We start from the raw sequence: 17,414 nt of genomic DNA, 5'->3' as shown, positions 1-17,414 counted from the left end.
TCCGTATATTTATTTACATTTTTATTTATCTTATTTTATCTTATTTTTATATCATTATATTTTTATATGTCTCGCGCCATACGAAGGATTAGCGAGGCACTCCGTGTATCTATACGCGAATCGGATTGAGAGTCATCAGATTATCAAATCTTAACAACGGCTGAATGGATCGAAATCTTATTAAGCTGAATCGATAGAGCAAGTTTGATTCGTATGAAAAATGTATCTTCATTTTTATTCTGAGTGATCTGTAAATGAAGATATCATAATGCAAAGACCAAATATGGAAATTTTCATTTAAGAAATATTCATATTTCCTTATCATCACCGTCATCAACGCACATCTACACAACACAAAAAGAGAAAACGTATAGTTTCTCTGTCGACAGAAGATTGCGTTGGCGACGCTCTAAGATATTAATGACATGTGTAATTTAACCGCATTTTGAGTAGTGACAGGTTAAATAATAAAGTGCAAATTAAATAATAAAATTAGCTAAATCTTAACATATGGAATGGAGACATTCAAATAGCAATATTATTGTTTGTTATTGGTTCAAGTTTATCTTTATTTCCTTTTATTGTTGGAATAGAATCATTGTAGAGAAAACGCGTACAGTTCTCTCTTCTTATTCATATTTTTATAATTTACAATGCTTCGTTAATAAGTGACACTACTTCGTCATTGTTCATTATTGTGATATGAGTACCTTCCACGTAATGTATTTGTACTGCACTTTCGGTAATCTAAAAATATTTTTTATTTATAAAAATAATCTTAAAAATGAAAAAAAATATTACGCTCTAATCAAATTTACCTTATGTAGACCAAAGTCTTCTTCAATATCAATGATAGGCGCAAGTGTGGGTTTTAATAAGGTTATAGATGATTTAAGACGTGGCAATGATGTTATATTATAATCTTGTATAGCGATTATATGATCGTAAATCGTCGAATATAAAAGTTTCTGATTTTCAACAGTTAATCCACTGATATCCTTGGAAAAGCGAGCAGAAACTAATTCTAATTTCTCTTCCCACGTATTGCATTTATTTAGTTCTAATGCAAGCTGTAAATAATAATATTGTATCAGTACAACAAAATGACAATCTGCATTTTAAACTGAGGTAAAGTAATATTCTTATATATTATGTAATGTTATTTCATATAATCTAAATTACGTTAAAGAAACTTTACGTTAAAAAACCTTTTACGTTAAAAAACCTTTTAGATTATATAAAATAATATAATAAAATAATATAATAAAACATTTAGCTTATTTTATAATTTTAAAGCATACATTCTAACAAATTATTTTTTCATAATTTTTCCTCTCATTATATTAATTATATACTATCCTATTAACTATATATATATATATATATATATATATATATATATATTTAATAATTAACTACATATATATTTTTAATAATTGTCTAACCATTTTATTATTAGGGTCAAGATATATGTTTATTAAATTAAGTAAAATGCTATTTTGTAGCTCTTGTTCTGTAGTATAATAAAGAAATTTGTTAAGCAACAATTTTATTTGATCAGGAGCTCCATCTATTAGTATTAAACGTCCGGAGAAATTCTTAGCTTCTAATAATCTCGCTAATTCGATGGCAATTAAAGATCCAAATGAATAACCAACAATTAGAAATTCTTTTCGACTTTGTATGTTCTCCAATATGTGCTAGAAAAATAAGCAAATAAGTAGGAAACTGTACGTAAAAATGGCGCGTATGCGTATATATAATCAAATTAAGTGCATAACAATTTAAATAATGATTTCAAACAGATTATAGTATAATTTCGTACAGGCAGAAAATATGCTGCTGATTTCATTACTGAACCAGTAACATCCGGCATATTAAGTATACCATGTTGCAAACATATCGCCGAAGATTTAATTTTCGATCCTATCAGTTTATATACACTTGCACACCCGTCGATTCCTGGTATAAGGAATATTTCACTCCCAGCAACTTTCCTCTCTGTAGCGAGTTTTACATAAATGTCTGGACTCAAGTCTGAATCGTTAAGCTTTCGAGTCAACATGTTTAAACCGTCCAAATCATTTGCATTAGCTTCGGTGTCATCTTTTCGATACATCTTTTCTTGTTCAGGTGTATTTGTCAATTTTCTAAGTTTTGCAAAAGTGAGATTTCGAATATCTTGTGCTGTCAATGAAATATCGAATTTCTTCTCCAATGTCTGTTTAATCTCTACTACTATCATTGAATCCACGCCTAGTTCAGTCAGTGACACGTTTGGCGCCGCCATGTTTGGATTCTTCAATCCTATTTTAAAAATTAGAGAAAGAATTAAATATTTACATGATCTTAATCAGATCTTACCTAATCTTGAAACTGCAATATAAGAATTATTAAAATTTATATTTTTGCAATAAAAATTTATTTTGTATAAGAATCTTTTACATAATATATACTTAATGAATTTACCAATAATGTTTACAACCACTTCAAATGGATTCGTTGCTTCGTCAGAACCTTTTTTTTTCTCAGCAACAACCATGCTGCTTACGATTGATCGATTTTGTAGCAAGAACGCTTCTAATGTGTCCAAGCAGGAGGATATTTCTTGTTGCAATGTACCACCAATAACAAGTTCTTCGTCGTCTTCTTGCATATCTGCGACAAGTCCAACGTCACCAATCGCGCCCCACTGTATAGCCAAACCATGTAAACCTTCTTTCATTCTTCTTTCACAAATTCTTTCCATTACGGAATTTGCCATTCCGTAATTTGTTTGGCCTGCGTTACCTCTTCCGCATGAAACGGAAGAAAAAACGACAAAATGTCGGAGCTGGGGACAAATTGTTCTGGATAATTCGTCCATCCTTTTCGTCGTCCATGCCTTTGATATAAAGGAATCTTCAAATGTTTGTGGGGACTGATTCTTAAATATGTCATCTTTCAACACAACTGCGAGATTGAATATAGCATCCACGGGACCTTGTTCTTCGGCAAATTGCAATATAGATTTACAGTCTTCGTATTTCGATGTATCAGCAGCTGTAACGATTTGAACATTCACACCGTAAGATTGCCATAATGTTATTTTTGATCGCTGATAACCGTTTTTTATTCCACTTCGCGAAATCAATACTAGATTTTTTGCGCCACGTAAGATTAACCAATCGGTTAATTCTAGACCGAAACCACCCAAACCACCTATAACGATATAACATTTGTGTTCCAGGCAGTAGTACCGGGGATACGCAAGTATAGGTGCATCCAGTTCATCTTCTTTTTGAACTTTTATCATTATCTGCAAATAACATTATATTATATTTTGAACTATCAGGAAAAGGAAATAAGAAGAACATATAAAAGACGACAAGCTATTAGAAAAAATGAAGATTACAGATAAAAACCTGAGAATAAATAAATTGTCAAATAAAATGTAATTGTACAATAAAAAAATAGAAAAAATTTAAAAGAATCGATAAAAAAACCTTTAAAAGAAGGAGAGTTTTTCCAAATGAACGTAAAAAGGAAAGAAGCACAATGGATAACTTTTACATATTACAACATAGTTAAGAAGATAGAATACACCAAAAAAAGCTGTTTAATTTTAAAATCTCTTGATAAAAATATTTAAAGTGAAAATGTTTGCATCACAACTTACGTTCAATATTAAGTTTTAATTAAGGAAAATAGACAGAAATATTCTTAGCATAGAAATGTTTGCGTTTCAAAATATAAACAGGAAACAAGAGTGATTTTTATTTATATTAAATAACTCTAATATTAAAGATAATACAATGAAAACAAAGACTGTATGCATTTTTTTGAGAATTTAATATTTCAATTTTAATTATATTTTCTCTATTGTACGTGCATTAAAAATGATCATACCTTTCCAATATGCTTTCCAGCAGCCATATATCTAAAAGCAGTTTCTATTTCATCCTTTTCAAAGACTCTTCTGCATAACGGTTTGATGGCGCCATTCTTTAAGCCTTCTTTTAATTTATTCCACATTATTGCCTTACGCTCTGGTTCTGCAGAAAATAACTTATCCAATAATATGCCATGAAAACTAATGCCTTTTGAAAATGCAAATATTTCTAAAGGACTATTGGAGACCATATCAAACTTTCCAATCTCGAGAAAACGACCACCCTTTGCTAAGCAACGAACGGATGCTTGCAGTTTCTCTTCAGCTAAAGAATTCAATACGATATCCACTCCGCGACCTCTCGTTCCCTGAATAATCATTTTTTCGAAACTCGTATCACGAGAATTTCCAATGTGATCCTCGGGAATAGAGGGAAACGTTTCTCTTATAAAGTCTCGTTTCTCGATACTTCCAACCGTCGTAAATACTTCGCAACCCTCGTAAAGGGCAAGATAAATGGCAGCTTGACCAATACCTCCCGTACCAGAGTGAATCAACACTTTATCGTCTTTTTTCATTTTGCCGCTTAAATACAAAGCGTAATAACACGTGCTATATACACAAGGAACCGTCGCAGCGTCTTCCATCGTCCATTTGTCGGGTATGGTCCAATAAAGATATTTATCAATTATGCGAATATTTGTCATTCCTCTGAAAATAATATAACTTAGAAAATCATTTAGAAATATTATAAATTATATATAAAATATAGCAATTTTTTCATTTCTTTCATCAAAAACGTTTCTAATTTAAATATAAGAAATGTATTTTATATCGTTTACTTTTAGATCTTTATTTTTGGTTTATTATTAGAATTATTTTAAAGAATATATTCACACATTTTTCTAAGAATATATTCACACACATATTAAGATTCTATCAAGTTTCTATCACTACCCAATATTCACTTACCCCGTTGAACACAATCCCATTATTCTTTGCCCAGTTTTATTAAAACCAACAAATTCCATTCCAATTAAAGAATTATTATTTCGTTCGGTTGTAATAGATTCGATGGTGAGTCTACCGCTAGCTATCATGACATCTCTAAAATTGATAGATGCATAGACTACTCTTACAAGATTTTCTTCATCATTGTTGATGAAAGATATCATACTTTGCATCCAACAAAGAGTACTCAGATCACCTCGCACCTAAATATAAATAAAATAAATAAATAACAAGTTATTTTAAGCCTTTTAAAGTTACAGTAAGAAAAACTATTACTTAATTTATGAGGGAAAGTATCACAAATTATTATTATTTCAATTTTCCTAAATACCGAATCTTCTTGAAATCGTACCATTTGAGAAACGTAAGCACTCTCTACGAGTTTTGGTTCTAGTAATGGTAATGGAAAATGTCTGTAGGATCCCCAAATGCCGGAACGTATAACATTGATGGGTAAATCCAGTTGTAGCTGCCTCATGTATAACGATTCTTGCAATGAAAAAGCAGGCGCATCTCCATCTTGAATAAATACACTTCTAATTATTTCACCACCCGGTTCTTTTCGCAAACAATTGACAAGGCCGAGTAGACCGCATTCAAAGTCCCCTTCTGCGACGATTATAATCCTCGTATTTGTGTTGTCATTTTCCACGTTCATGAATGATTTAATCTTATTTACCCACGAAAATTCGTAATTGTTTACATGCACAATCTGTTGATTCGTCTTAAAATCTTGTATTTTTCTTAATAATATAATTGTCTTATCGTTGGTGCGTTTTTCCAAAATTACTTTTAATCCATATTTGTCCAGACATGAGTAATCGTAAATAGTATCTAACTCTTCCAATGTCAGAAGAAATCCCTTTGGCATTATGACAGACAACAATTGTTCGTATAAATCGTTTCTATTTTTTGTTAAAATTCCGAAACCTATGATCATCAAACAATTTTCATTTTTTGTCAGTTTATCAAATTCTATCCTAGAAATATTGTCGGGCAAGGAGATATCTTTGAATCTTTCGTTGATCGCTACTATTTTGATATTGTAACTAATTTGTGGTAAGTCGTCTAAAATTTTATAAACATGTAAAGAACTTAAATTCTCCGGCATCACTTGATCGCTATTTTCGATAAATTCGATGATTTTTACGTTTATCATGTTGTAGCACTCAAGTGCAACCTGCACCGACATTCTTATTGCATCTTGCAAAGGTATCACATTTAGATCTCGATGAGCAACAAACTTATACTCTTCAAAAACGGAGTTGACTACATTTTGTCGACGAGATATAGCTGTAGCTACGAGGCCGTGTATTTCTATTCCTCCAGATATCAAAACATCTAAGTGTTTATAATTTTGTATAAGGACTTCTGCGGATATAAAGACAATAGCATATCAAATATATATTTTTCGAAAGATAATATTCGATTAAATATGTATGTAATTACATTTATAATACTGTAAACTTACGGTTTTCTTTATTTGAAAGTTTTTCAATACATTTTATGTGAGATTTTGGATCGATTACCGCTTTGCGAATTCTTGTTGGTACAAAAAGGCTTTTCAAATTCTGCCCTAAAATCATCATCTGCAACATATTGTCCATAAATGTTACCCAATTGTCAGTCCAGGCAATATGACCATTCTTTCCTGTGATTGACGCGCTTCTTAATCCACGAAATTCGCCGGTATATTGATAACCACGAAGTTTCAACTCTTTGTAAATATCTTTTATATTCATCTCCTCTTTATCATTGTCATTTCGATCAACAAATGTGCTACATATTTTCTCGTCTTCAATATTAACTGGAATTCGTACTGTTCCAGTGACGACAGAACTGTCCCCTTCGATTATTTTGAATTTGCAACTACCTATAAGAATATAATTATCAATTTCTTGTATAAGTATTTAATTTACAAACGGAAATTCTATTCCATGTTTTATAACGAGATTCTATAAGCTATGTTTCATAACGAGAGGATGTTTTTAACGAAAGTTTTTAAATTCCAGCCGGCCTTCAATCGTGGAAAGGAAATACCAATCATTGTATGCAATTTGCAAGTTAAATAAATGAAAATAAATTTTAATTTTAACGAAAGTGTTCCCATAGCATTATTAATGGTCAAATACGCGATAGATCTGATATGCATTTGCGTCAGAAACTTAGATATTTTAGATAATCAATAGTTTTAATGAATTACAGAAAATTAACTTAGCTATGATATCTTTAAATTGCAATCTTTCGAGCATAGATTTTAGCAATACATTAATTAAAATAGCAAAAGTAAAAATAAAAATAAGATGTATGAAAATCAATCAAATCAACAAAATTAACAATATATTTGTTACTGTAAATTGACACTAAGATTTCTTGATTATGTTTACTTTCTCAGCAGAATACAAGCTTAACCAATATACTGTAATTTTTGCTCATATCTACTGTTACTTTATTGGTAAACTGTTAATAATTTGTTTATTAGATACAAATCTTTTCTAAATTTTTTTTAACTGAATTTTTTCGTTTATTCATATTTTATGTTTTAAAATACTTTTATCTTTTTATATGTCTAGATCACAAAATTATTTTAATTATACAAGTTACCTTTTTGGATCATAAAAGTTAAATCGACTGGATTTTGCTTTGACAGAACTGTAGAACGTAGGAAATTGACGTCTTCAAATACAATTGGTATATCGAGATGATTTTGCTTTCTTAACGAGCCGATCATTTGCCATATAAGGAAAAGATATCCTGTAGCCGGTAATAAATATTTTCTATTAATGACATGTCCAGTCATATATATAAATTCTTCATCTAATAAATTAATGTTAACAATTATTTCCCCAATGTTAAGTTTTCTTTGTCCGAAATAATGGTATATATACCAATCTTCGGAATGATCCCATCTGTAAAACGTGTTATTAATTTAACAATATATAAAACATTAGCCTTATTAGTGTTTAACGTCGTTAAAAATAATGCAATTTAATTTTCCGTTTTTTTAAATTCTGCTGTAGTAAACATAACGTTGAAGAATCTTATGTTACATTAAGCAAAATTTACCTTATAAGATGAGAAATCATAGGTGTACTACGACTCACAGGAAATTTAACTTCCGGATATAAATTTGCGATTTGCAGCTGTAATCCTGCATTATAAAGTTTTCCAATTCCGTGTAAAAATATTTCAACATTAGGTTTGTGAGAGAATTTGTATAACGCAACATTTGTTACAGTTGCCTTTAACGAATTATTAAGAACGTATTGTAGAATGTCGTGCGGCGCTATCTCAATCGTCACCGCATCATTTGGAATAAAACGCACAGCTTCTGAAAATACTACCGGGGCTAACAGATTATTTGTATAATATTTTGCTAGATACGAGATATTTCGAGATGTACTGAACCATTCGTAAGATTCATTCAACATGTTCAACCACTTTGAGCTCGGAGAGACTTTCTGTGGCAATATCTGATTCAAGTATTCCAAAAGTTTAACTCTCGCAGGCTCGACGTAACGACTATGAAAAGGTACATGTCCACAGGAAATTTCTCGTACAGAAATATTGTCATTCTATACAGAAAGAAATTTTGTTTAAATAAAATCATTTATTTAATTCAACATAATTATAAACATAGATATATTATTTGTACTTTTTAAGTGTTTTCAAACCTGTAGTTTAGCGAGGAATGCTCTCATAGACCTTGTTGGTCCACTCACAATATAATTATACGAACTATTATAACAAGCTACATCGATATCCGATGGACACATATTCTTCATAGTTTTAAAATCTAAATTAATTTCAGCCATCAAGCCACTTATTATTTTTGACTTAAGAAATGCTAAACCGACATAATAAGCCAACAAGATAGTTTCTTCGGCCGTCAAGCATCCATCGGCATATCCACAAACCAATTCGCCAATGGAATGACCCATTATAACATCAGGAATGATACCAATACTAATTAAGAGATCAACTATTCCGATCTATATACGTAATATACGTAATTTTTGTTATATATTTCAACACTTTCTATTTTTCTTTTAAATAAAATAATATTATAAAAAAATATTACAAATTTAACTTTCTGCATACAATTATGTAACATATAAAAGGCTGTTTTCAACTTCAATTTTTTTACAAGAATTTTGAGTTTTTTATAAAATACTGATCTTTAAAGGTACGATGCTTCATTAGATAATACAAAAAAATTCCGCAATATACAGGGTGATTCTAAATAACTTTATGCTTTTGCAAAAACATAATCTTGACCGAATTCTAAGACGATTTTTCCTTTGGCAAAATTTCATCCGAAGCTTAGTTTTTGAATTATTAAAGGAAGTAGTTAACGTATGACGGGTCGAATACAAGAGGCAGGCAAGGATGGCGCGATTCACCGTCAGACGCGGGTGCTTACGCGGGGCGCCTGCTGCGATCAGCTGGTCACTATACACATACAGACACACATGCGAACACATACATTCTCTCTCTGTCTGTCTGTCTGTCTGTCTGTCTGTCTGTCTGTCTGTCTGTCTGTCTGTCTCTCTCTCTCTCTCTCTCTCTCTCTCTCTCTCTCTCTCTCTCTCTCTCTCTCTCTCTCTCTCTCTCTCTCTCTCTCTCTCTCTCTCTCTTATTCGCTCACTCACCTGTAATTTTTTTTTTTTTTTTACGAGAGAGGGAAAAATGTATTTTATGCATACCCACCGGTCGATCCAGTGAGTTATGTGGGACTCGAGTACCAAGTCGAATTACCAACTCGGTACTCCCTACCCCCTCTCTTTTCACGAATTTCCTTTGACACACTGTCCCTCTGACTTCCCGAGATCTGTTTTCACATAACGTCAAAAAATAGTTATTATTACCTTGTTCGATGACTTTTGATGTATTGCTGTAATTGCTTGAAGGAGAAATGAATTTTCCGATAGATCATACGTTCTCAAATTTAACGTAGATATCACGTTGCAAAAGACAAGAAATCCACACTAAATTATTAACTGAAAGTTTTTCTTCTTTCATGAACTGTATTCTTTTATAAACTTTAACGTAATCACATTTATTTACTCACTCGATGAGACGAGAAATTTACTAATGACTCTATCACTAATCACTATTAATCACTGTCGAATAATAACTGTTGGCGATTAAAAATCACTCGATGAAAGAAACACGCGCGGACACGTTACTACACGACGCGACGACGCGACAATGCGACGATAATTACCCGGCGACTGCAAGCAGTTTTTTGTCATGGTAGGTTGCGGTAGGTTAAAGTACTACTGGCGCTATCGAACGCGATCATGTGTTCGATTGAAGAATGCGGTAAACATAATAAACATTTAACATATTAATATTATTATTATCATGAATGTGTGTGATATCCATACATCGTATGATATCTATTTAAAAATTAATTAGATTAATAAGTATTTTTAAAATATTTATTACTTTTACTATTATCTTAAATAAATATTTAATATTAATATTTTATATGATAATAGTAAAAGTAATAAATATTTTAAAAACACTTATTTAATCTAATTAATTTTTAAATAGATATCATACGATGTATGGATATCACACACATTCATGATAATAATAATATTAATATGTTAAATGTTTATTATGTTTACCGCATTCTTCAATCGAACACATGATCGCGTTCGATTGCGCCAGTAGTACCTTAACCTACCGCAACCTACCATGACAAAAAACTGCTTGCAGTCGCCGAGTAAGGGCCTGAGCAGAATGGCTGCCTTATAATTTTAAGACTATGTTTTATGCCTTAAGTCTTTGTCTTAGGTAACGCACAATACTGTGTGTTATGTCTCGAGTCTTATGTATACGCGAACGTTTATTTCTTACAAACGTTCACGTATACATAAGACTCGAGACATAACACACAGTATTGTGCGTTACCTAAGACAAAGACCTAAGGCATAAAACATAGTCTTAAAATTATGAGGCAGCCATTCTGCTCAGGCCCTAATTATCGTCGCATTGTCGCGTCGTCGCGTCGTGTAGTAACGTGTCCGCGCGTGTTTCTTTCATCGAGTGATTTTTAATCGCCAACAGTTATTATTCGACAGTGATTAATAGTGATTAGTGATAGAGTCATTAGTAAATTTCTCGTCTCATCGAGTGAGTAAATAAATGTGATTACGTTAAAGTTTATAAAAGAATACAGTTCATGAAAGAAGAAAAACTTTCAGTTAATAATTTAGTGTGGATTTCTTGTCTTTTGCAACGTGATATCTACGTTAAATTTGAGAACGTACGATCTATCAGAAAATTCATTTCTCCTTCAAGCAATTACAGCAATACATCAAAAGTCATCGAACAAGGTAATAATAACTATTTTTTGACGTTATGTGAAAACAGACCTCGGGAAGTCAGAGGGACAGTGTGTCAAAGGAAATTCATGAAAAGAGAGGGGGTAGGGAGTACCGAGTTGGTAATTCGACTTGGTACTCGAGTCCCACATAACTCACTGGATCGATCGGTGGGTATGCATAAAATGCATTTTCCCCTCTCTCGTAAAAAAAAAAAAAAAATTACAGGTGAGTGAGCGAATGAGAGAGAGAGAGAGAGAGAGAGAGAGAGAGAGAGAGAGAGAGAGAGAGAGAGAGAGAGAGAGAGACAGACAGACAGACAGACAGCAGACAGAGAGAGAATGTATGTGTTCGCATGTGTGTCTGTATGTGTATAGCGACCAGCTGATCGCAGCAGGCGCCCCGCGTAAGCACCCACGTCTGACGGTGAATCGCGCCACCCTTGCCTGCCTCTTATATTCGACCCGTCATACGTTAACTACTTCCTTTAATAATTCAAAAACTAAGCTTCGGATGAAATTTTGCCAAAGGAAAAATCGTCTTAGAATTCGGTCAAGATTATGTTTTTGCAAAAGCATAAAGCTATTTAGAATCACCCTGTATAGACGATATATTTTTATTCATACCTGTAATCCAATAAGACCTACAAATAAGTTGACTACGTTATCGAAAATATATTTGTCTTTATTTATTAGAATATCTGTGACAAATATATCATAAGGTTTCAAAACAGTATCGCATTTTTGGATTGCTTTAGCGAATACTGGAAATTCCATTAAAGCTCGACCTATATATGTATCAATATTTAAAAGGATATAATTATATTACATTCGTTGTCGATAAATTATTTTAAGTAATGTAATATTTTTACATAATTAATCTAAACATACATAAATGAAAAAACATACATAATCTCTAGAAATCGCTTATCTTTGTTTTGCACACGCTTTCTATAGTATCATTATATTTTAGTTTAGTTCGTATGAAAGGATAGACTTTTTACATCTAAATCTAACTTAAGCAATCATTTAATAAAAATTTACAAATGGAAATATTATAATTGTTAATTTTATTGTATATAAGAATATATATGTATAATTTAAAAATCGTTAAACGTTAATTGTAAAGAAACATCTTAATAATAATTATTACATTACAATATATTTGATTTACTTGCCCATATTAAAATACTGAGATCCAATTCCAGAAAATATGAAGCAAATCGGTCTTTTCGTATATAAATTGCATCTCCTTTTAATTATTGCATTATCATTTATTTTGGATCCAGCAATTATGTATCCTCTGTAAGGATGATCTTTTATATTGCCGCTATGAATACGATGTAGGAGAGATACATATTCTGCATCTACTGACCGACTCTGTATCTATAAAGATATATTAATTATAATATATCTTTAATATAATTGTAAAAGTATAATTATCTTATAACATTTTAATAGATTATTCTTCTTTAAAATTAATTATAATTAGAAATTTATTGTTAGATAAGCAAATGTTTTATACATTTGATTTTGAAAAATCTGAATGCTTTTAAAATATTCTATAATTTATTTCGTTGCCATGTTGGATATTATTTAGTCACTTTATCCAAATAGATATATTAACAGATACGTTTCGAGAACAATCAATTTTAATATGTCTTAGACCTGTGCATATAATATTCTACTCTTTTTTTCGTTTTTATTGACTAAAACCAATTTAAATTTATCTCTATAACTTTTATATCTAGATGTCATTATTAAAATTAATATTTTAATAGGATCAATATACTTTAATTAGATATAATATAATTTTCATAATAATGATTTTTTAAATTCTTTATATAAACAAACTTTTAAATCATTTTTACTTCGTATTAATATATTTTTTTATCCTTCCCGTTAAATTATTTAATAGTAGTATATACTTACGTCATCTAACATGATTTTAACTGCATCTTTAGTACGTCCAGATATAACTACAAGCTTAGGTAAATTATTATTTGTTTCATTGACTTTAATTTTCGGATTTGATTTCAATAATAAATGGCCATTAGCACCACCAAATCCGAAGGAATTAATACCAACGTAGCCACCCTTCCATTCTGTCGGTTCAGTGACTATTTTTACTCTTCCTTCAATGATAGCAGTCATATTCTTTCGTGGATGTTTAAAATGTATAGTAGGAGGGATTATACCAGTTTCCATCGCAATTAAAACCTTTACAAGATAAATATATTTGTTATAATGCATATAGATAAAAATATCTTAGTCTTCAATTATAATAAATAATAATTATAATTAATAATTAATAAATAATAATTATAATAAGTAATTAATAAATAATAATTAATAATAAAATATTATATTAATTAATTAAAATATTAATTATTAATAAAAAATGACCGATAAATAAAAAAAATACATAAGTTTATATACAGGGTGTTCCATTTTAACTTTGCCATCGAAATATCTCGTAAAGTCTAAAAGATACGAAAAAATGATTCAGACAAAAGATGTATGGTTTCAATGGAAATATAAGATGGTGCCATTAGTTTGTGCTTGAAGAGTCACCTGAAGGTCACGTGAAGGTCACTTCCAACTTTTTAAATGGAACACCCTATATGCTTTTACATATTCTTGTAGCTCATCTCGAGAGCTTTCCAAAACATTATAATTATGTTAGTTTTCATTAAGTACTTTCCGAGTTATGACTCTTGAAATCATTTCTTAATTTTACATAAATCGTTAAATATCTTGTAAAATATTCATTTTTCGATTATCTTACCTTAATACTTTTATGTACAAGAGTTACCTGAAGGTCACGTGAGGGTCACCTCCAACTTTTTAAGTGGGACACCCTATATGCTTTTGCATATTCTTGTAGCTCATCTCGAGAGCTTTCCAAAAAACTATAATTAAGTTAGTTTTCATTAAGTACTTTCCGAGTTATGAGGCTTGAAATCGTTTCTTAATTTTACATAAACCGTAAAATATCTTGTAAAATTTCAAGCCTCATAACTCGGAAAGTACTTAATGAAAACTAACTTAATTATAGTTTTTTGGAAAGCTCTCGAGATGAGCTACAAGAATATGCAAAAGCATATAGGGTGTCCCACTTAAAAAGTTGGAGGTGACCCTCACGTGACCTTCAGGTAACTCTTCAAGGTCAAACTAATGGCACCATCTTATATTTCCCTCGAAACTATACAACTTTTGTCTGAAACATTTTTTCGTATCTTTTAGACTTTACGAGATATTTCGATGACAAAGTTAAAATGGAACACCCTGTATAGCACTAGATAACATAGATGTATTAACTCTATTTTGTAAACCTTTGTTGTAAATCTTACCTTTGCAATTTGGCAATGACCGCTAGCGGCTTCAGAATGTCCAATATTCGATTTTACTGAACCCATTAATAGAGGAAAATCTCTTTCGATGCATAAAGCTTCGTCGATTGCTTGAAGCTCCACGGGATCGCCAGCTACAGTGCCAGTTGCATGAGCTTCTAAGTAAGATAGCTCAAGAGGCGAAACGTTACATTCTTTGTAAAATTCTTTCATTAATATTTTTTGTTTATCTAATGATGGAAAAGTAATTCCTTCTTCTTTGAAACCATCGCAGTTGGTTTTACCATAAATAAAAGTCGCATAGATTCTTCTTGCATCCTTTGCTTTTTGCAAGTATATTGCTGTAGCCGCATCACTACGCATGTAACCGGTACCTTCTTCATCATAAGGTTTACAGTAGCCATCGCCAGATAAAACTCCTAAAATAATATCGATAATTTATTTCGATTGATTATAAAAAATATAATTTACTCTTTTATTTCCAGTTTCTTAATTAATATATCAAATATTTGGAAACTTCGATAAATATATAAAATAAGCGAATCAGATATATTGGTATATTTTGAAAAGAGAAACTATTAAATCAAATATTGTTTTAATTATATTATGCATCATTAAATAAGTTATACCATTTAACAATCTCGAATACATCTTTGAACATAATAATATTATTTTTCACATACCCAGGAAATAAAATTGTTGAGTTATAAAAGGATGAACGCACAAATTGAAACTAGCGACAATAGCGGCGTCGCAAATTCCAGATCGAATCAAATTGTAAGCTTCTACCATAGCGAAATGACTCGAGCTACATGCGGTATCAATGTTATATGATGGTCCAGTAACGTTGAGCCAGTAAGAAATTTTATTTGCCAACATATTTTTATTGTAACCAAGTATGGGTAATCCAGCAACCTAATTACGATACAGTTTTTATATTAAAAATATTTTTTTACAATATCCTTGTATATACATATTAATACGTTCATACATGTTTTTCTTATCGATTTTGAATCGAATTAAGTTAAATTGTTGACATATATGAGTTTGGAATAGTAAAATTATTAACATACATGAGGCTTTTCGTATACTACATCGCCATATGAATCACAAATTGTCACTGCTGTGACAACTCCCGTCCTTGTTCCCTGCAGTTCTGCGGGATTGACACCTGCGTCAATAATTGCTGCATAGGTGTTTTCGAGCAACATTCTAATTCCAGGATCGAGCGTATGAGCTTCTACGACCGATATATTAAAAAATTCTGCATCAAATTTTTCTATATTGTTTATTTTTCCTATTCGAGGAGGCATTTGATAGATATCTGTCAAAATTTAAAACGATTTACGTGAAAATAACATATATTTAAATCATAATCAATCGATAATAACTGCATTCTTAAACATGAGCCAGATATTTTTAAGAATAGACGACATCTTTCAATTATTTTTTATTTTAACATCAAACAGCAAGAAACTTTCCAATATGTTATAATAAAAATGATTTATGTAAGTAAATTGCACATAGAATATTAATTGTCAATTTTAATGTTCATATTTATAAGTAAACCGCATATATAGATATTGTAAATTCCTTAGTATGATTAATATATGTTTTACGAGAGATATAAGTATTATCTTTTTAAATATAAACCCAGCAAACACCAAGTAACAGTCATATAATTGTTAGTTATAATTTCCCACTCAACAATATAATTGTTATTTAACATATAAGAGTTATATAACTGTTACTTGGTGTTTGCTGGGAAGAATAATGATATTCTTACCCAGGAAAAAAGTTTACATATACATCTAATTATATAAAATGATACATAAAATATACTTATATATATATAAGTATATTTTATATATCATTTTATATAATTAGATGTATATGTAAACTTTTTTCCTGGGTAAGAATATCATATACATATATATATATATATTATATAGATCATTTTTCCTTAATTATTTTAATTTTGCTTATTTTTTATGTAAAAATTTTAATTATTTTTTATATTATTCTTTATTTTTGTATATAGAAATAGAAATTTACATGAAAATAAAAACATAGATCGATATATTTCATATATACTTTAATTTATTTCATTTATTTTATTTATTATATATTATGTGGAGACGTTTTCCCGAGATAGAGAAAAAATATTATTACAGTCGGTCCAGCGTTGATGATCCTTCGAACCAAGATCCCTTTTACTGAAAAGATTGTCCTGAAATTCTTTCATATTATCAGAATAAGGAAATTGTCCAGCGATACCAGAGATAACTATTTCTTCCTCCGCATCAACACTGACATATGGATTGAACCGTTTATCATTATTCATTTTCTACAAATTTTAATAAAAATCTGATAAAAGACATTAGAATTTTATTTCAGAATTATATATGTATAATTAGAAAGACGGAGAATGAAATTTACAATTAGCATACGAAATAATCTTTGAAATAATTTACTCAAAAATTGAAAAAGAATATATGTATATATATATATATATATATATATATATATATATATATATATATACAGAAAAGAGCAAGAAGAATTTGTACTCACCACATTCAAAAATTTAAAAAATTTTTTTATGACACTAGCAACGCGCGGTGGCTCTAATAAAAACACAACTTTATGAAACTGACTATCACAATGGCTACCTCATATCATAAAGCAAAATGTGTCTTACTATTAAATCAGATGTGAATCACTGTGTGATAACCATTCTATATATAAGCTTCATAATCCTAATCATTTGACCGGAAAACGTGTAGATTGTAATCAGCAATTAAAATGAACCCCACATGCGCATTATATCACAAAGTTCAACGGA

The 17,414-nt window shown here is 30.4% G+C and overlaps 1 protein-coding gene across 1 annotated transcript; it reads right to left on the bottom strand.

The window, feature by feature from the left end:
* Positions 1–538: 538 nt before the first annotated feature.
* LOC145968319 (fatty acid synthase-like) lies at positions 539–17,272 on the bottom strand. Its single transcript, XM_083093697.1, has 20 exons — positions 17,144–17,272; positions 16,742–16,916; positions 15,643–15,893; positions 15,253–15,484; positions 14,570–14,988; positions 13,149–13,436; positions 12,395–12,602; positions 11,844–12,004; positions 8,557–8,874; positions 7,949–8,457; positions 7,487–7,791; positions 6,354–6,755; positions 5,235–6,253; positions 4,844–5,085; positions 3,889–4,582; positions 2,470–3,298; positions 1,826–2,307; positions 1,446–1,700; positions 819–1,070; positions 539–747 (listed from the first exon to the last, which is right to left on the bottom strand). Exons 2-20 carry the CDS (start codon positions 16,911–16,913, stop codon positions 649–651), a joined length of 7,137 nt encoding a protein of 2,378 aa, XP_082949823.1. The 5' UTR covers positions 16,914–16,916; positions 17,144–17,272; the 3' UTR covers positions 539–648.
* Positions 17,273–17,414: the final 142 nt, after the last annotated feature.

The sequence above is a fragment of the Camponotus vicinus genome, unplaced genomic scaffold, assembly GCF_025532165.1.
Source record: "Camponotus vicinus isolate PSW18456_S1 unplaced genomic scaffold, iyCamVici1.0 SCAF_3, whole genome shotgun sequence".
In the NCBI taxonomy this organism is placed as follows: domain Eukaryota; kingdom Metazoa; phylum Arthropoda; class Insecta; order Hymenoptera; family Formicidae; genus Camponotus; species Camponotus vicinus.
This window is presented reverse-complemented; position numbering and strand designations above follow the sequence as displayed.

Bases quoted from the DNA above. Each gene is read 5' to 3' on its own strand.
- LOC145968319 (XM_083093697.1), bottom strand. From the start codon at position 16,913: ATGAATAATGATAAACGGTTCAATCCATATGTCAGTGTTGATGCGGAG. The intron at 6,254-6,353 runs GTAAGTTTACAG...TTATATCCGCAG, and splicing joins ACTTTCAAATAAAGAAAACC to AAGTCCTTATACAAAATTAT. The intron at 3,299-3,888 runs GTATGATCATTT...TGTTATTTGCAG, and splicing joins CTGGAAAGCATATTGGAAAG to ATAATGATAAAAGTTCAAAA.